This window comes from Mycteria americana, chromosome 9 (genome assembly GCF_035582795.1).
Source record: "Mycteria americana isolate JAX WOST 10 ecotype Jacksonville Zoo and Gardens chromosome 9, USCA_MyAme_1.0, whole genome shotgun sequence".
Taxonomy (NCBI): domain Eukaryota; kingdom Metazoa; phylum Chordata; class Aves; order Ciconiiformes; family Ciconiidae; genus Mycteria; species Mycteria americana.
Genome location: NC_134373.1, coordinates 18,141,027 through 18,161,627, shown reverse-complemented (window position 1 = coordinate 18,161,627; position 20,601 = coordinate 18,141,027). Strand labels below are relative to the sequence as shown.

At 36.6% G+C, this 20,601-nt stretch overlaps 1 protein-coding gene across 3 annotated transcripts in view; it reads left to right on the top strand.

Moving 5' to 3' along the window:
* OSBPL6 (oxysterol binding protein like 6) overlaps window positions 1-20,601 on the top strand; it is a 129,257-nt gene that overhangs the window by 99,850 nt on the left and 8,806 nt on the right. Inside the window, exons 1-4 of one of the 3 annotated variants that reach the window (XM_075511360.1) lie at window positions 421-490; window positions 1,004-1,121; window positions 11,533-11,624; window positions 20,334-20,508. In XM_075511360.1, coding sequence (XP_075367475.1) covers window positions 1,052-1,121; window positions 11,533-11,624; window positions 20,334-20,508 — 337 coding nt within the window. In that variant the 5' untranslated portion in view covers window positions 421-490; window positions 1,004-1,051. Of the gene's footprint in view, window positions 1-410; window positions 8,003-11,532; window positions 11,625-20,333; window positions 20,509-20,601 lie in introns of those variants that run through there. The other 2 variants (XM_075511359.1, XM_075511363.1) reach the window with 2 other exon arrangements.

The following is a 20,601-nucleotide window of genomic DNA, read 5'->3' as shown; positions in this document are numbered from 1 at the left end:
TTTTTAGTGGACGAGCAAAATACAGAGGAGACAAACAATATAAATGGTAAAAGGCTTGCATTCTGCAAGCTAGATCTCTTAGTTGATCCACCGCACATAATCAGAATCTGTAATGGCCAAAGAGTCTTTATGTGGCTCTAAGACCTGCTCACACAGATCAGACAACAGATTTGCAGTCTTGGCTGTTTTCTAAACCTTCCACTTTTGACACAGGTAGAGGTTGATTTTTATTTTTAAATCCCTGACTGTTCTTGTGTCCTTTAGAAATATGAAATCAGATTTAGCATTAGGTTAGATCAGAGAGGTATGGAATTTGATTTCATGTTGCATAAGAGCAGAGATCTATGGTCAGAATTTTTTTTTCCTCTCTCTCTCTCTTTTTTTAAATATTTTTTTTCTCCTTTCTACAGAAAAGTTATCGACGCTAATCAAAGAGAAGCCTGGGTTACTAATGACACCTACTGGGAACTACGAAAGGATCCTGGCTTTAGTAAAGTAGAAATTCCCGTACTGTGGTAAACTGAGAATGTAGATCTAGTAAACATATCACTCTGAAGAAAAAAATAACTATGCACAATATGTTTCTTATAGCTAAGCGTGGTTTGTGGGTCTACGGAAAAACCTATCATTCGCATTTATATTCATCTTTATAACGGACTTTTGAAAGTGCATTAGACCAGGCCCCTGACCACTTCTGGATCTTTTTAATTTTGCAGCAGCCATTAAAAAAAAAAAAAAAGAAAAAAAAGAAAAAAAAGAAAAAGAAACCTTTTAAAGTTTCATACACTGAAAATTCAGAACAAAAGAAGCAGATGAGTTATCCAAAGTCACTCGGAAGAGGTGGTAAACACAAAACTGCAACCGGTGCTTTAAACAGACATTAAGAGTAATGTAATTTAAATTAAAAAAAAAAAAAAGGAAGAAAAAGAGAAAAATATCCATTTTGTTTCAACTATTTTTGTTAAAAACTCTTGGGTCACAACACTGTCATTTCTGGCTTCAGGTTAGTCCTTTGGTGTGATGTGCTTGGACTGGCCTTTGTCAAAAAGATATGCTTTTCTGGAAGCTGTTCCCATTCATATGCCATTGTTCATGCCTTAAACAAAATATGAAGATGTACAGTAAGTAATTTTAAAATATGTATGCTTAGGCTTGTGTGAAGGGCAGATTTTTAAAGCAGTAGAATTTTATCATGATACAAATATTGGAGAACCTGCATTATTTAAAATCAAAAGACAACCAAACATCTGACTGTATTTCAGAGGAATGAGATCTACTGTACATGCTTTAGCTTTGGGAAGCTGACTGTATAATCAGACTGAAAAGAAACTGCTAACTGGTTGAATTTGACATAATTTTGGTAAATGCATATGAATCGCTAGTCAGTTCATATTCTAAATGACTGATGCTGAGATGCAATCATCACTTTTACCACTGGCTGGACATAGTCTCACAGTGAATCTCATTTCCCCATAACTGTTTATACAATTAGAATTCCCTGAAGCTTTGCAACAGCGTTAAAAGCACAGAAAGATTTCATGGGAAGGTGTCTGGCTTCTCTCCAGAAGCTGGATAGTACTGTAAATGCAACTATTTTCTGCCACACACACTGTCTACTTTACTGGCTCTGTTTTTCCCCATCCACTTTTCTTATCTAAATTTATATTTGAGAGTATGGCAGAGGTTCCTGTGCATTGTAGCTACCAACTACTACTTGTGTTGCCAAATAGCTTTTGTGCAAAATTATATTTTACTGTTTTTCATAAAGTGGTTCTATATTTTTTGATTAAGAACCAAGTCTCTTATGTGTTGCTAAGCCTCAGTTAATATATGTGGGAGAAGGCTTGGCATTTTCTATTTGAAAATCTCTGAAACATTAAACAGTAGAAGGGCAGATTTTAATAAAAGGAAAAAAAGTAATTTTATTAGGTAAAAACTGCATTCCATATGGTATGATATAGTCTTCCATTTATGCATGTACTATACATCCAGGCACTGATGATAGGTTAGGTTTCATGCATATGCACTGTATTTCTTTCTACACATACACAGCATACATAGTGCACTTGAATTTTTCTATTTAAGATTGAATCCAGTAGAGACCTAAAAAAACCTGATTAGATGGGTATATGATCCTGCCAGCAGAACTTCTTGAACAGTTCTCAGTAGACTACCACACATACCCAGCTCTCCACCTGCTTCTTCCTTTTGCAGAGTCAGGTCCCTACAGAACTGAGATTACTTTGATTGTTTAATATGCATTTGGTTCTCCCCCTTGTTTGTATGGCAAAGCAACTGGCAGAGCAACTAGCTACTAATGAATTCCAACTTCTTCACACAGTTCTGTTATCAGGAAGAACTATGAAAACCTAAAGAAAATATTAAGTAGACTCTTTAAGAATTGTGAATGCTCATGAATTGCTTATGAGTATTTGGTATAAAAAAAACTGTGTGCAGATTAACAGAATTTCTTCCAAAGAAAATTTTGAATTATTCAAAGAAAAATATCTTTTTCTTTCCTAGTTGAACCTAGTCTGATTTTTTTTTTAGTTCTGCAATTGTTATTATAAGAAAATGAAAGTGTATCAAAATTCGGGGGGTTTTATATAATATTTGGTTTACTTCATCCTAGTTGCTTTAATGACATTACACTATGAATCAAATTAGCACATTGTGTGCAAAATAGCAATTAATTATTCTGTGTCACTTTCCTTAAAAACAAACATTATTAAACATTTGCCCACCTCATGCTCCAGTCTTCGTATGCAGTTCACCATGATATTAGAAAGCATTATGTGTGTGCGACTGCAAGTACCTTTGAGGGACAGAAACTGCATGTCCTCAAATTTTTTGGAAAGTCAGTTATTAATTTAAATACAGAATAAGGTCTTTAGTTTTACAGTGTTCCGGTAGTGCTTTGTGAATGCCATTATTTGCAATGCAAACTGAAACTTGGTGAACACTAAAGAAGCTATCACTGATTTAATGATTTTTTACCATTCTTTATTTGACACTCATTGAAAGAAAAATAACACCAACATTTTTAGAATTAAAAAAAATCTGTGATATGCTAAATCTTTCTATCAAAGCCACCTTTTAAGCCTACTGAATGTTAAATTAGTTAATTATTAAGTAGAGGAAACACAAAACAATACATCACAAAATATTTGCAGTCTTTATCAGAAATTGAAAAGTGCTAGCAGATGTACCGTAAAGCAATTTCTTATAGTGCAGAACTCTCTGGATTCTGTGCAAAATCTTCCATTAAATTTTTCCTGTAACCTTGGGGGACATCATGACATATTTTGTGCTATTTCTAAGGAGAGTGACTTAACAGAGGATAGGTCTGGGGGCTTATATCCAAATTATAATTTTTAGACAACCTGTGAAGTTTCACCAGCACGGAGTCACGGAGGATAGTGGGCTTTCCACATCCCCTGCCAGTGTAGCGCAGAATGGGGTTTCCCATGTTGCAGTGAGAACGCACTGTTGGCTCCTTTCCAGCCTGGCACCCATTGTAAGTGCCTGCTGCTTTTTGGCAGGGCTGCTGCTTGCCCATCTCTTCCCAGCACATGGGATTTTTCCGCCCTAAGTGCAGACCTTTGCACTTCTGTTGAACCTCATGAAGTGTCTTCTGGCCCAGTCCTCAAGCCGAGCAACATTCTTCTGATTGAAGCTCAGCCATTTGGCGTGCCATCTCATCCTCCTAATTTAATGTCATTTGCAAAATTGTTAGCGTGTAGTCTATGTCCTTGCCTAGGTCACTAGTGAGATGTTGGTTGACATGGGCCACAAAATTGCCCCCTGCAGGGCTGCCCTCATTGCTGGCTGCCAGCAGGGCATAAGCCATTGATCAATGCCCTTCAAGCCTGGGGATTTGGGCACTTTTCAGCCCACCTCACTCCATTCATCCAGGCATTATTTCCTTTTGAAAGGCATGAAAAATACTTACCAACACAGTAGATTTAGTTGCTATAGGTTTGGTATGTAATAACAGTTAGTGCAAATCATTTGACGTTTAAAACCTTTTAAACAATTTAAGAAGTTCTAACCTTCACTACAAAGACATATCCTTTGCTTTTTCCTGTGTTTTCTCAAAACATTTATTTCTGTATAAAATACACAACCCTTATGCTTTAGTTTCACAATAGTGAACCATACTTTCAATTAATATTTTAAAAGTGTACCTTAATTTGTTCCCTGTTCTGGTACTGTGGATACGATAGGGTAATAATAGCTATTTTCATCAAATGTAATGTCTTATAAAGACTTAAATAGCTTCATTCCCATTTTAGATCTGGTAGATTTTTCGGCATATTAGAAATTGTTATCTCACTGGGAGATACAATTTAAATGTAAGTTTAATCACAGTATTACTGTGATTAAAAAGGCATCTAGACACCCATTCTAATTTTAGACAGATGTAAGTTGCATGAAATTAACTTTTTTCGTATTTGGCTTTAAAAGTGAACTCCCACTATAATACTCTTTTCATCTTACAAATAATGTTACCCTTTTTTTTTTTCCTCATTTTGAACTTGTGACTCTGAATGAGCTTGTATGGCATTTGTGGGTTTTATTTGAATAGCACATGCTAGGCATATGTCAAGTATTGCACTACCTATACATGACACAGTTTTGAAAGATACTGCCCTTAATTCCCTACTGAACACTGTCAGAGCTTTATGGAAACACATTACACAAACCTTATGGCACACTCGGAGCCAGCGCTAGTCCTGCCCTTACGGGCGCCTGGTGAGGAGCTTGCATCTGGGCCCTGCCCTCTGTTTCCCATGGAGGTAACATGGGGTTTTCTCACCCTCGAACCAGGCGGAGTGGAGCCCAGTGCAATGCAGTCTTGCTCGTAGAGTTTCTCTCAAAAAACGTGAATTTTTATAAATACCCTGGAAGGGAGGGGAAGTTCATTTGCACTTGCACAATAACCAAGAGGGCTGAATATGCCAATTCTCTGTGAGTTTTGCAAAACTTGCTTTCAGTAGCAAAGCTCTGTTAGTATAGGGAAGGTTTGTGTGGTCTCCTTGTTTTACAGGATTTTGAATATTGTCTGGTGCAGAGATAAACACTAGCTGTTTAACATGCCATTGACTGAAGTCGTAATCTGAGGAATTAATTCTGTTTTAGATGTCATTATTAATACTGGAGCTGCATAATGAAAGTAAAGGAGAGTTTTCAGATTAAATCCACCTGAAAGGAAAGGGTATTTGTATTCATATGCTAAAATGACAGGAGGGGTTAAGTTAGAGACTTTGGCCCAGCTGGGGGAAAAAGATTAATATTGACAGAAGCATGTAAGAAACACTGGAATGGCCTCACTGGTCACCCTGTGTTATACACAGACCTGGGAGAAAGCTAACAAAATTTACTCTGTCATAACTACTTACCTTGGCAGCTGCTGGGGCTGAAAATACTATATTGGGTTTTCTTCCTGTCTGTCATTAAGTCACAGTCATCAAAACTGTATAAAACTTGAATTTGCTCTTCAGAGCATTTATTGCTGAAAGTTGAGGTAGGCAGGGATACAGTGGCAACTAAGGTTTTATATTAATGTGCTCAAAACTTCAAAGGTATATTTAGTATAAAAAATAGTATAATTTTCTACTTTTCCATCCCTGGTTACTTTTATTATAATTCTGGTATCACTTGGAAGTAGTTTCATGGAGAAAAGGGTTTTTTTTCTTTTTGTTTTTTACAGAAGAATCTAGACTAAGTGTGTTAATAAAGGTTTAATTATTTCTGGGGAGGATATCTCCCTGAGCTCCATTAGAACAGTGAATTGTACCCACAAGAATGTTGCAAATCTCTGTAAGCTCAGAGAAATGGCTTATTTACAGCAATTTATTTTATTTTTGTATCATATATTGTAAAGGAGTCTACTTACAAAAGCAAATACATTATTTGCTCTTTAAACTAGGGAATGTAAAACACCTTCATTCATTAGCTTTGGTGTAAGCTATGTCTTTCTTCCACTAAACTGAAAAGCCTTTTTATAAAAGGATTTTTATATGGTATCTTGCAGGTTTAAAAAGTGATAGCAATGTACTTGTAGGTGTTTTATATACCCTTCTCCTCCTTTGTCAAGTTTTGTGGTATTATAAACCCATCATATCTTTTTTTTTTCCCCCCCTTCCTTGCGATCTTTGACAAATCTCAGAAAAGAAAAGGGAGGGAGAGACTACAATGGAGAACAGTGAAACTAGTCACGGCAGCTCTGTCAGTGGCACAGCTGTAACAAAATAGAAAGTTTTCTAACTTTTATGAATTAAAATGTCAGCAAAGCTGCTGAATCTGTTTCAGGCAGGTTATCTTAATACCATTTTTCTTTCCACTGATCCATGACAGCATGAAAAAAGAGAAGATTGGTGACATATGCTCAGAATTAATTCTGAAGGTGAAGGGAAGTTTTAATTCCTTTTATAAATAAAAATTACTGTAGCCAGCATTTGGCTGAAGGGGTATTGGTAATGTGGACAAAGAGTGTTACATATTTTATAAATAAGGAAACCATAAATTTGGAATATATAATCAGCAGTCTGTAACATATTCTGTCTTGACCTGTGAATAATTCACTGAAGTATTGTAAAGCTACTTATTTGTACTTCTGGAGCAATGATCCAGATGTTGTCTCCTATGAAACACTAAAACGTATTTCCATGTTGACTGCTACTTTTATCGGTCTGCATTAATGAAAAAGGGATCTCTTATGCTAATGCATAATGTTGCTGGCCCAGAACATTAGGGATGCAAAAAGGGAAGAGGTGAGGAGATTCCTTCAAAAAGTCAGAAGTGAGTAACTTATCTTTTACACCGAGCATCAAAATTATGTAAGTGCTATACAAGAGCAGCACACACAGTGATAAATATTCAACCAGAACTATTCTTCTTCACTGAGGTACTCATTCCTTGTGCCAGTCAGTGTAGCCACACATGCAACATCTTTTTCTGAAGTTGCATTACTATTTATAATTGCGATTGTGGCTCAGGGGTTGTTTTGTCAGGTCCACCTAGGACAATCAGTGTTAGAATCAGGATTGCAAACTCAGATTTCTTTTCTAGTAGTCCTGTGCTGAATGCTCGCTCTCTTCCTTTGTTAAATTCACCTGAACAAGGAATATTACAGTAACATTAACAAAATTAGTATAAGTTTAATCTTCAGTATTTTCCAGTCAAAGGAAAATTCAGGATAGTGTCTTTAACTGTGTTGAAGAAATACAGATGAGATCTTCAATTATCTTTGTATTTGCATAATATTTTAGAAAATATTTTGAGATTAGATCACCAATAATAACATTATACACAAATATATTAAACATGCTTTGTCACCTCTGGTGGTCAACATTGAAAATTATCATTCCAATTTGAGGCTAGAAATTAGGTCTATTTAGTTCTTGAAATAAGTGTTACTGGTATTCTTTAGTGGTTGAAATATAGTATAACAAATTCAGATCACAATAAATTTTATTTTCAGCTGAGTCTGAAACAAGACCTGACTATGAGCTGAGTGATAAATGCTGATGAGTGTATTTTGGTATGCAGGCATAAATGCAAAGATGGCAACTTCTACCTTAGTTAAGCTTTTGCTCTAATTAGCAAAAGCACTGTTCTTGTTCCTTTATAATTATTTCTAAACTAATTATTTTCAAACATTCATTCCTCACTAAGAATTAATTACATGTGAAGTTTGAGTTTTAAAAATTAAACAATGTTTGGAACTCCACAGACATGAAGAGTGGTGCTTGTGTCTTGCACCTAATGCTCAGATCTTGCTAAATCTCCAGCTCTCAGAGCAGGGCGGACCTATAGTGCTTACTCACTAAAATTTCATCCTTGGACCAAAAAGAAATATCAGTGGGCTTTTCCAGATGGGATTCTTCTTTGTATATTGATTTGTGTCTATGTTATTTACTATAAAATGAGTAAGAAATCAAGCTGCTAGCATCTGATGTCTGAAACCTTTTCCTTCACCAAAATGCATAGCAAACTTCTTGTTCTTTATCTGTTACTGCTAGGTTGTCTGAAGCGCATACTTTATTTAGCACTTAAAAAGTCATCATAAAATTAAACTACTGTGGTATCCAGAGAGATCATTATGATAGTTCTATATTAGGATATTAGGTATGTTTTCTTTGTTGTAACCAGTAGCAAGACTCTTCTTTGGGTCTTTATCTACTTTCCTATGTATAATTAACTGTTTGGTGAATTATGATTTCTCAGTATTTAACAGCAAAGAATTTGATATTTTCTCTCATTTTGCACAAAGTTAATATGAATTGGGAATAGTGTCACACTTTTTTGGTGAGATTAGATCCCATACACACATGTATGAAATGTAGTAAATTTTAGTATTTATACCTTGCTCAGACTCTGAGAATGCCATTAGAAGAGTAAGGTTTAGATTAGTTGTCAATTTTATATCGCCTTACTGAGCTTCGTTGCTTTTAACAGCCTTTATTTGCAGATGGGAAGCAGCCCTGCACCAATTCTTTAGCAGGCCAAAATGTCAAAACCTAAATAGCTAAAAGAGCATTCTTTCCTGATTGCCCATATCCCTGTGCTCATTATACAAAAAAACCCCAAGTCTGTTGATTTCCTGTACAGCTCTTTGTGTAGCATACTTGTAAAAGGAGGTCCTCAGAGTCTTGCCACTGTGATTATGCTATTATATCATCTAGAAAGGTATACAGAAACTCGCTTCATGGTTTTTAAGATGAATTTTGAAGGCAAATAGTTGCTTTCTAGAAGCCTAACATATAGAGCCAGTGCTACTTTTGAGTACTGAGTAGTCAGTGTCTGTTTTAGAGGGACGTAATGGACTGTAACTAGAAAGGGTCTGTGTTCCTAGATGCACCAGAAAAATTTTTTTCTGTGGTTTCAAAGCAATAGAAAACTATTACTTAAGGGAAGGAAAGAAAGAAGATAAGAAGCGTTTATGTACCCAGCTACCCAAATGTTGCAGGAGGCATTATTTTTGAGCACTGTAACATGAAAACTCACCTGCAGCACCCTTAATTTTATGCTCAGAAGTTCACTGTGGACTTCCATAATGAGATGAAGAAGAAAAGGATACTGGAAAAAAAAGTCAGTATCATAATTTCTAAATAACTCAATAGAAAACTGATTTGCAAATATTTGTTTTGAGACCTGTATAAGCTACTTAAAGTATTGCAATTTTTAAAAGTGCAAGTTTAGTCCTTCATAGTACATTCAGTAATTTAACATTTAAAAAAAAAATCTTGATTGATTTCCTGCAAATGCATTCATTTGTGCTTGACTATTCACAAGTTTGGGATATCTTTCAGGATGATTCTTCTTTACATCTTATTAATTCTGACTCCAAATACTGGCTGTAATTGTGCCTGTAAAAACAATTCTATTGCTTACAATTACTAAGCATCAACAGCTGAGGAATAACATAGGTAGGATATAATTTGTATATTCCAAATCTATAGACTTTTATTTCACATGCAAGAGTTAATCAGCAATGCACATCTCAGATTTTTTTTTTCTGCTTTATCTGCTTGGACTCTGATCTTGCACAGGCAGCAATATGTACTTAGCATAAACATTGCAAACAGTCTCATTGAATTCAGTTTAAAATATGTAGATACTAAAGTTCAAATAAAAAGGCTCAACAGTGACATTCCGAAGAAATCAAAACCATGTACCTGGTTACACCAGGCTTTATAGTACTTGATTTTTAATTCCTACATGCTTAAACAAATGAGCACGTACGCAGATGAGGCTGAGCTGCTGTTGGTACTCCATTGAACTTAGTGAGCTTGCAGGTGAGTGGATGATCTAGCTGCCCAAATCTATTTCAACTGTAGGCCTAACGTATGTACAGTCAAGCCTAGGTATTCAACTAGTTACACTTAAGCTTAATTTTGAACATGTGCACTGTCTTGTGGAAGATAAATGTGTGAAATACAGCTGGTTTGACTACTTGCCAGTCAGAGCAATACATTTGACTTTCCTTTGACTCTCTTGCATTTTGGGACCTTATTCTGAGGCTTGCAGTATTTAAAAACCAGTTAACTTCATGTCTCTGCAAAGCTCAATTATGTATGACTTTTGGAAGAAAGAACAGGAGATTAAATCAATGACAATTCATCATACTATGTCTCACTCTGGCAAGCTTAATTGTAAGAATGTTTGCAACTCCTACCCCTGTTTCCCTGTACTTTCCCCAGGATGGTGCCAGCCTAGAGTGAGGGTTGCTAGTACTGTATGCCAATCAAAAAAGGAGACTAATCTTTCTGATTTGTGAAGAAGGGGGTGGCTAACTAAAAGCATGCTCCTAATCTCAGCCTAGAAAAGCATGAATGTGAGAAAGTGCCTCCCCTCCCTCCTTCTAGGCTTTAGCACATAAGTAGAATTGCTTTTTTTGGTATATCAAGTTCTCTGGCTACTTCAGAGATTGAACCTAGCCAGAAAGGAGCAGTAAAGAAACAGTTTTAAGTTCCCACATAATGCAGCTGCAACACTTATTCTGTGTCTTTGCACTTGTGAGTTGGTTTTGAACATACTGTTGTAGTAATACAGAATGCAGATGAGGCCTCACGCTGACTACCTCTCATGCAATAAAAACCAAGCTCATACAGTAGTTAATGTTGATTACAGTCGAGCATCTTTTGGCCACATGATTCAGGGAGGTGGTAGTGGGGGGAATAGTAGATGAAAGAAATTAATTTATTTAAGACTTTATTCCAGTGATGTATGTGGTATACACAATACCCATAATACCAACTCCAGCTGAGGGAGGTCCTACAGCTTCTGGTAGGAAATAAAGGTGAACTTGGCTATGCTATAGTTTATGTTGTGCTCTAAAATGTAACAAAAGATGTCATCTGTTTCCTTGAGGCTGAGCCAGATTTACCAGGATATTGTGTCCAAAAAACACACACACAATTCTAGTTTTTGAGGAAACATGATGCTCTTTTACCTGTTGCAATGTAATTGGATAATGCATGTACAAATGACTTGTTTAGCCTGCCAATGAATGTTGCTAATGCCTTACCAAAAAAAAAAAAAAAGCATATTTTTTGTATTTTTTTCCTCAGAGGCAAATCCAAACAATGCTAGATTTGGGAAACTGTTTACTGAAAAGCATTTTCTAATAGATCTCTGAAGAAGTGCAATTGTATAATTATTATTGTTTAGTGCATACAGTACATTGTCTCCATCACTCTGTACACTGCTGCTATTAGTGCTTGTTCTAATAAATCTCAATGTACTCTGTTTAAACTGCTGTCATCTGTGTTCTGATTTATTAACATAAGAAACACTTTACAATATGGTTCTTGAATGAACTGTTTGTAACTAGTTAAATGAATTGACTATTAATCATAAAATTCTTAATGTATATTGTACAGATTGATTTTGGAGAGGTGGGTGATAGTGGCAGCAATAGCACTGAAACAGTGGCTTCTCACTAGCATTATCCTGTTCCTTTCTAACCTTTTTCCACTGCAGGATTATTTTTATAAAACTTTTCCCATGTGATTCTCTGTGCAGTTCCTTTAAATCTGGCAGGAGCTACCAACTGCAGTCTCAAAGAAGATAATTTTCTTTTTGGCAGTCCCAGTTTTATCTTCATGCTACAGCTGGTAAGAGCCTTTTGCTTTTTTTTTTTTCACTTCAGCTTGCTCTTTATGATTAAAGGGAGCTTGCAGTATGTTTCTCAAGTTTTGTGAGAGGGTTTAGGGAAAATGGTTCCTGATGTTCTCTAATAGAATTGAAAAAAAGGGGTGTGGAAATGAGAAAAAAAAAAATTACTTGACACCCACCCCTTCTGGCATCTTGGAAAAATAACAGTATGTGGGATTTTTCCATTATGTGTTCTTGTCAGTTGTTCAGCCCTTAAATCAATTACATTTTATTTAAAATGAAAGCATAATAGAAAACAAGAATTTGGTTAGGAGGAGAAACCAAAGGAGGTTTTTGTTGTTTCTTGGCATTGTAAAAAGAACAAGTATTCAAACAGTCTGGAATGCTGCCTGAGTGGAAGCAATAGCAAAGGAAGGGAAAACACCTTTTCATGAATGGCAATGCTTTCTTTCTTGTGTCAGAGTGACACAAGACATCTGATCTCGTCCAAACTGATGCTCTGAGCCAGGTTGTACACGGGGAGCTTATTCCCTGTTAAACAATTCTAAGAGCAAAATTCAGCTCTGGTTTCACATTTGTGTAGTTGGGATCCGTACTTTGCCTCTGAATGCTTTGCAAAACAAATCTAACACTTTTCGATGACTGTTGCTCAGCAAAATTACTGTGCATAAGTGAAGTGTGAAAAGCTATATGCCGTTACTTAATTGATTAAAAAACCCAACACAACAAACCTTTGGGAATAGATTAGAGTGCAAGAGGCCTGTGAGGCAGCACTAGCAATCTGACATCTAATTTAGCATAAAAACTATTACTTAAGTATGGAAGTAAATTTTATATTTAAATTTAATCTAACCAAGAGACAGATGATACTTCTTCTTAACCACAAATATGTAGGCGCTGTGGTGTGGCGAAGTGAGACAGTGTGGGAAGCTATTGACAAGATTTCATCCTGACTCAGCTAAAGGAGTTGCCCACAGAAAGCTGTTCCAAGTTTCACTGCCGGTACAAAAATCTGTTCTGATGTGATGATACACAGCATTTTTGCCCAGCCAATGTATCAAGCCACATGGTTCTCCAAGTCTGTATTAGCTTATTAAATATTTAAGTTGGTCTAAATGTGGAAAACCACAAGTATGCAATAGTGACTGTTTCTGCACCTGAATATGCAAAATTATTTTCGAGTAAGTAATAATTACTAAATCAGATTAAAAGAAACTAAGCTGAAATATCATTCAAAACTAATGAGGTACTGTGGGCTAGCTGAGGAGGTACTCTATAGTTTATTTCGGCTGAGTGGTGAGTCTAATTTTACTCAAGGGCAGTAAATAAAGTGTCTTATATTTAGACTGTGCTTTTTATTTCTGAAAGCTGTGTCTAAGATGTAACTATTAGGCAGAGTAGCTAGGAGACAGGCTAGGTTATATATCCCATATCCATACCCAAGTGCATATTAATAATGGTAAATTTAAAAATAATTCGGACCATGTTAAGAAAGTATGCCTAAATGCATGTTACAGACATGAATCTGTTGTGAAGATGTTTTTTACCTGTGATTAGATTACATTAGGTTACATCTGTAATCACATGGAGAAGTTCCAAAGTAAAATCAAATATGTAGTTGCTTTTCTCTGATGGCTGTCTGGCTATATTTCCTTCAGCAAAGAAATGAAACTAATTACTAGCTCAAATTTCATGACTACCCCAGGTTTCTTGAGCAGGTTTTTTGACAAGTCAGTGGAGGAAAAAAGTATAATTAAACATTTCCAAAAGGTGACACTTGTTGGACTGCAAGTGGACTACAAATTCTGGTAAGGACATGGAGTTATTTTTTTAACTGATAAAATTTAAGGTGTAGGTTGTCTTTTAAGTTCTTTAAGCAGGTTATTTTTGAGGGCCTGGCATTACATTTAGGAGTCAAAGAAACTGAGGTGATTTAGCACAAGGGCACATCCATTCTTCAATTCTAGTTCAAGAGCTGATTTCACTTAAATGCTGATCAGCCAACCTAGTACAACAATATTAGTCAGTCTGCTTTTTATGTTTGGTGACAAGAATTTTTTATGTCACCTGTCTGTTAAAATGTTTCGTATCTGGAAAGTGCTCAAGTATCTTATTTTATGCTTACATATGTGAAAAAATATATTAGGAAACTAAAGGAGGAAGTATTCTTGTAGCATGAAAAGGAACAGCCTGAATAAGCATAGAGGTGATTATGAAAAAGGATACTGAATTCTTGCATGCCCTACAAATACCTACTTCATTTTGTCTGTTTATAAATACTCTGTATCCAAAGATCTGAGAGTACGTTATAATACTAGTCAGTTCTTGCAGTGTCCTACTCAGGGTCGTGATGTATTACCACAGCCACATACAGTAGGTTTCATAGACTGAGGTTAATTGCCCAGTATCACAGAACAGCTAGTGGCAATGCCAAAATTAAATCCAGTTCAAGCCTGCTGCTCAGGTTAAAACATAAGGAGAAGAAGCAAGGAACAAGATATGTCTACTACTGAAAGAACTATTGTATAGAGATAACAGTACCAGTGCCCATCAGACAAATTAGCATGGACAATGTGAATTATAGCACAGTAGACAAATCCTTTGTTTTGTAATCTTTCTTTAGACATAATGGCGCAGCAGCAGCAGCTACAGTTCTGCATCCTCATACAGGTGGATGTGGAAGCCCACAAAGCTGTCTTCTAACAGACACACCCACTCACAGATGCTGGAAAAAAGGATTTAGCCATTCAGGCAGCATCCTCCAAAGGAAAGGCAGCATTAAACCTACTTTAGGTCACACTGGCTTGCTTGTTTCCAGATTTGTCTTCACAAGCTAATAATAATGCTAGATGATGAAAGTAGCTTCATTGTATGCAGTAACGTTTATGTAACACATGACCACTTCTGTTGGCTGAAAGATGTGCCCGCTTCTCATAGGTAATAAGTTTAAATGCAAACATACTGTCTCAGCAAATCTCTCCCTGGAGTACTACTTTTGCATTTCTTATTAGTAAATGGTTCACAGCTAACACATCCATCTGCCCTTTAAAAATACTGCCAATAATATTAGGGCAATTACAAAGAAGCAAAAGCTGGGATATTTCATACATTTTAGCCAGTGATAGTCATTTAATATCATATTATTTAAAGATGGACATGTGAAACACGGATTAAGTAGTCTGCACATCTGTGAACAAATGTCTGAAACCTGAAAGGTAAGTCTGTGGAAGAGCATATAAAACTATCACCAGAGCATATGCTCCTTAATCTCTTTTGTGTTTCCTGTTCATCACTAACATGGCTCTGTTGAGAAGGCAATGAAGTGGTACAAAGGAGCCAACTGTGCAACACATTCCTTCTTCATGAAGTCAACAGATGTTGCTTCTATAAAGGTGAAAGGGGGATGATGTCAACCAAAAGCCATAGAGAAGCCAGTTGAACTCCACATCTTGTAGCCTTTCATTGATGTAACGCTTACAGTGCAGTGCGGCTTTTAATACTTTGATTGCTGGGCAAGTGTCACGCTATAATACAGCACCTCCTGGCAGGAGATCTACCTTTTATGTGTACTGTAGTATGGACTATGAATACGTATTATCACAGTCTATTCTGTGGCAAAGAATAGAAGGAGGTTCCAACAGAGTTTACTTGAGCTGTAAACCTGAAGAGTATTATGTAGGAAACATAGTAGCAGTGAGTGTGTGTATCTGTCTTCCAAATGGACTGTTAAAAGGGACCTTGAAAATAATTTAGAACAGCCCTAATGGTATATTTTAGATATCTGTCTAGAAAAGGATAACAGTCTGCACCTTTTAATTTTTTTTCAAATCCATTCTAATTGGTGAAGAAACTATTCATGCACAAAAGTCCCATATAAAGAAAAAATAAAAGTCCATTAAAATACTTACCTCTAGAAGCTTCTTATTAAAATTTTCTCCTGAGACTACAGATAGTAGTGGAATATTCAAAAGGAACTGAACAAGAAGTAGAACATACTTTAAATGTGGGGAACTTAAAACATTTTAGGACTAGGTTTCTGATGAATTGCCTCCTTGAGTTTCTGAGTTCTCTAATTTTGATACTGGTCTGCTGCCCAGAGAGGTTTCCATAAGGAACCAATTAAGCTTCAGATACACAAGAAGTGACTACATTTTTTTACTGCTTTACCAAATTGAAAGTTTGGTAAAATTAAAACACAAAATTAAAATACTGCCTTAGCTAATTTAATTGTTCCCCTATACTACATAATTAAAATAGCATTTGTGAACTGATTTAGAATTTTCAGTGCACTTGAACTATATAATAAAGAAATTCAACATGGAAGTATCTCTGCTGAAGCTAAGGCTGCTGAAAACCTTCATCTTGCTTTAGCTTACTTTTCCACAATGGTGTCTAAATAGCATAATGCTTTGTGAGCAGCAATCACTGCGAGCACTATGCCAGGTGACCCCAGTACCCCAGCAAACTGCTAGACCAGGAGTTCAGCATGGTAGTAGTACTGTCTTCATACTCAGGAGATCTGAAGTGTTGTAAGTCATGGTATTACACTGACTGGTTTTGCTTATACAAGAGAATCTCTAGGCAAGCTCCACCTTGAAAGAAAAAAAAAAGTAAACTGCTCTTAAAACCACTTTGGTAGTAAAAAAAAAAAGCATATATGTAATAAGGACCATATTTGGTCCCATAAATTGTTATTTTTGTTACCTGCTGAAATATAACAGGATCTATATGGCACAGATCCTTGCTTTCTAGGGAGATACTCATGCCATCTGCTGGAAAGTTACAGAATTTAGCAGGTACTTTTTTCAGTAGCATTTTATTTTGCTGGTTTTTAGGTGTTAAATTCTTGTACTTGTTCTTTTGTAAAGATCTGTAGGTAAATGTAATATAGTTCAAAGGCACTTAAGTCAGGTGGTCTGGCAACTGACAGCACCTTTTTGTACACTAAGAAGGTATTAAACAAATTACCAGCATAATTTGGTACTGATTATGTGGGCTTAACCCTTTCAAGTGAAACACCAACTCAGTTTATCCAGTCAGTTAACACTTAAGACTTCTTTTCTCCCCTCAACTGACTGGTTAATTATACTAATTTTATGATATGGTTGACTGTGACAAGAAACAAATTAAAATCAGATCAGTTCATGTGGATTACAGAAACATAGAAATCATCTGCATATGATTCTAGATTTCTGGATTGAAATTAGTGAGATAATTCCACATTTTCAGTTCCTTGGAAAAGTCTCTAGTTTGCACACACCTTAGGTCAGCCTATAAATGCATCTTTAGACACCCCATAATTACAGGTATTCAACATTCCTGCAGGCATAATGAAGGATAAGTATTTAATAATAAAACAAAAATCATTATGGAGTTACCTACTAACTACAAAAAGCATCCTGCATCCTCAAAGGTTATGCAGAAAGCAGGACTGTCCTCTAGATTTTACTATTAAATAATCTCCAGGTTCATATCAATACAGTGTAAGGAAAAAACCCAATATTTAAGCACCAAGATTCTCAGCTATATATGGCTAATATTTGCCTGCTCTGTTATTTGCCTGCTCCATGGCTAAGACCCATTCTGAAGAAACAGAACTCATCTTGCATATGAAGTAAACTATCTTGCTATTCACTCCAGGTGAAGATATAGCAAAGCAACTGCAGAACACAGAGCTGAATAAGCTACCTTGAAACTGCTCCCCATGTTGAGGCTTGTGACGTCCTTAGGCAAACTTACAGACACCGTTAGTCTGCTGGGGACGGACAACTCAAACAGAAGCAGAACAGAGCGTGGTAGTTAGCAGCAGAGAGCAGAGTTAAGCTAGAGTTATAGGGACAGGAAAAGCAATTAAAAAACCATAAAAGTAGAGCATTATATCTTTACATCCCTTAATATTTTTTCTTGCACAGAATTCTACCTTCCAACCATAGATGAACCTGCTCTGCAGATAAATCAGCAAATGAGGCTTCTGCCAGTAAGAGTCTTGATTTATTTATTTATTTACAAGGGTCAGAGGGTGTATAATTAGAGAGAGAAGGGGTAACACAAAGAAAGTGTGTTCTCATGATAGAGAAAATGGGGAAACTGGAGGAATAATTTTGTCTCTGATGCCAACAATGAGTTTGTATATGATTCAGGGAGGCTCACTTAAGAACAAAGGTCATCATAGATGGATACTAGGCAATCGGGGGGGGGGGTGGGGGTGGATTTTTTTTGTTATGTTTGTTTATTTGTTTTTTAAAACAGTGCCTGAGTCATGGTGAAGGTTCAAGTCTGACCTCGTTCCAGTAATGTATAAAGGTGGGCTAAGATCAGGCTAGAAAAGTCCTTTTGTTCTTCTATGAAGGACCCTGCATAGCGAAGGCAGATGGGATGACTCGTCATTATCGTTACGTGGCTCTGTGCTAAGGGGTACGGAAGGTTACAGCCCTGGCACTCCCCAGGGGTAGGCTTGAACCTGCGTGTGAGCAAGGATTTTCATCTGCACAACTTGGTGAGACAACGCAGGATTTTTTTTATTCAGGTGCTGACTCAGGCATAACGTATGCACAGCATGTTTTTCATTTATTGGTTGCCCAAAATGAAAGAGTGCCAGAGCTGCAGAAATGCTGAAAATTCACGAGAACACTCATGTGCCAAGTACAGAAGTGCCCAGTGCTGGAGGGGCAGGGGAAATGCCTTAGGTTTCTTCACTTGGATGTGCAAAATTAGTGAATGTTTTCTCAACATGGCAATGTTAATGTAGTTGCACTCCTGTTCTCTGACCTGTGGCATGAGGATGATACAAACAGCTGCTGCAGCGTTTATGATGGATTATAGGGTGTTAGAGTAACAGAAATACCACGTAAACATATCAAATGAAAATATTCATTCTCAAAATTAGTGCTAGGATCAGACTGAGTATGATCTATGACCACATACTAAGCAAGAGAAACACAAATACATGTTGAATAAACAGTGCCAGCTGAGCTTAATAACCTGTAGAAAAAACAGTATCCTGTCAAGCAGTTATAAGACATATACAGGATAAATCTAAATCAAGACCGAATGGGCAATTTTAATTTAAGAATTTCCTTAGCTTTTCCTTCCCTTTAAAACCTTTCAAGTTCTGTTAATGTGTTTTGATTGAGTAAATATGTACAGGGTTTTTTTGTTAGTGCAGTGTAATATGAATTACAGTCAGACTGAATTGCAGCATTTCACATGATTTCAGTTCAAAGTCTGTGTATGACAGACAGGGTATTTTTCAGCACCCTCTAGAGTAAGCAGAAAACTCCGGCAGCCTTTCCTTTCATCTTAGATAGCTGAGGTAATATACTCCTGTTTTTACCTTTTTATTTGACTTCCTCTGAACATTTAAAAATAGTTATGGAAGTATTGGAAAGAACTAAATTGAAATACGTTAAATTATTAAATAAGTGATCATATTATAAAAACAGTCCTTAAAATGCTTTCACATGAAAACCCTACTTCAGAAAAAAAGCCAACCAAACAAAAATTTTTACCTGGCAACCAGGGATAATATTCATATTAAAGTGTAGTTTTACAAGCCTGTGGCTGATGTTTTACCTACTGTAAGTGCAAAAGGAGTCTCTGGAAGATGTGCTACAAGGTTTAGCAGTTGTACGCTCACCACTCTTGCAAGAAAATCAAGTCATCGTTTACGTGAGGGTGGGTCGGCTCCTGCTGCCTCCCTCGCAGATCCTCCACGGTGCTGTCTGCTGACTCCCTTTTTCCCTTTACAATTTTATATCTTTTTACACTGGTGTTTTCCATCTTGGATCCTTGAGCTGCTCCTTAATCCTATATCAATAATCTCACTTCTGTCTGCAATTTTACTTTTATTATTTTGCATAATTCTCACAATTTAGCGAATTTCTCAGTAGTCTGAGCAAAATACATGCAGCTGGCCTGTCTCAAAACTAGCCCTTGGGTCACAGACAGCTGAGTCCATAGGAGCAGAATAACATGTAATGAAAGCCCACCGCTGTTTCCCCCCTGCGCCCAGCCATCTCTAATCTTACACTTCGGAGCAGGTGTTTCTGAAGACCTCCCCACCACTTACTCCCCAGCTGAGCTTTCACAGGCAGGTTATGCAGCCGCTGTTGAAAGGCAATACCGTCTCAGCAGACCTACCAGCTTTCACATACGTGTATTCCAGGCGGTCTCCCGGAGCGCATCTGGGCTGCTTTGTTGGTTGTTGGTAAAACAGTAGAATTCAGCTGCAGCAAAGACCCAAGAAACAGTAATACATGGATAACTCCTAACGGGAAGCTGAGGGTTGCAGAAGTTACCTTCTTCTGTTTCTAAGATTGTAAATTTTGGTTTCAAACAGTGGCACTAAACTGCCAAGGAGAGGGCAACCATTTCCCTATCAGTTTACACTGGTAATTCATTATTCATCATACAGAATTAGAGAGCTTAACTGAAGGTCTTTGAGAGAAGTCTCGAGCAATATACCATAGAAGCCTGGTAGCTAAGATGCTGTTGATTCTTTCTAAGTAAAATACAACTTGATCTAAAAAAACAGGTTTAACAGCTTTTTTTTTTTTTTTAACCATGTTAATTTGTTTGAAAAAACATTGTAAAAAGAATTGAACATGGGCTTGACCCCTGGAAGTTACATTTGATACGGAGCTTTTCATTATTATCATTACTAATGTCATAATATGTTTGCTGCTGCAACTAAAAACTTTGTTAAACAGGTTGGTGACGGAGGAAGACTAGTTCCAGTGCCCAGTCTCAGTGAAGCTGATAAATACCAACCTCTGAGCGTTGTCATTAAGAAAAGAAAATGTTTGCTTTCAAAAAAATCTAAATTTGCCTCAACACCTTTCACATTAAAAGACATTCTTCAAGGGGAGAAAGAAATTTCTGCAGGTAAGATTTCTGTCTTTCTTCAAAGTGGAAAAATACATGTTTTCTAGTAAATAGAGAACAGTAGACATAGTTTAAACTGTGCAGGTGTATGAT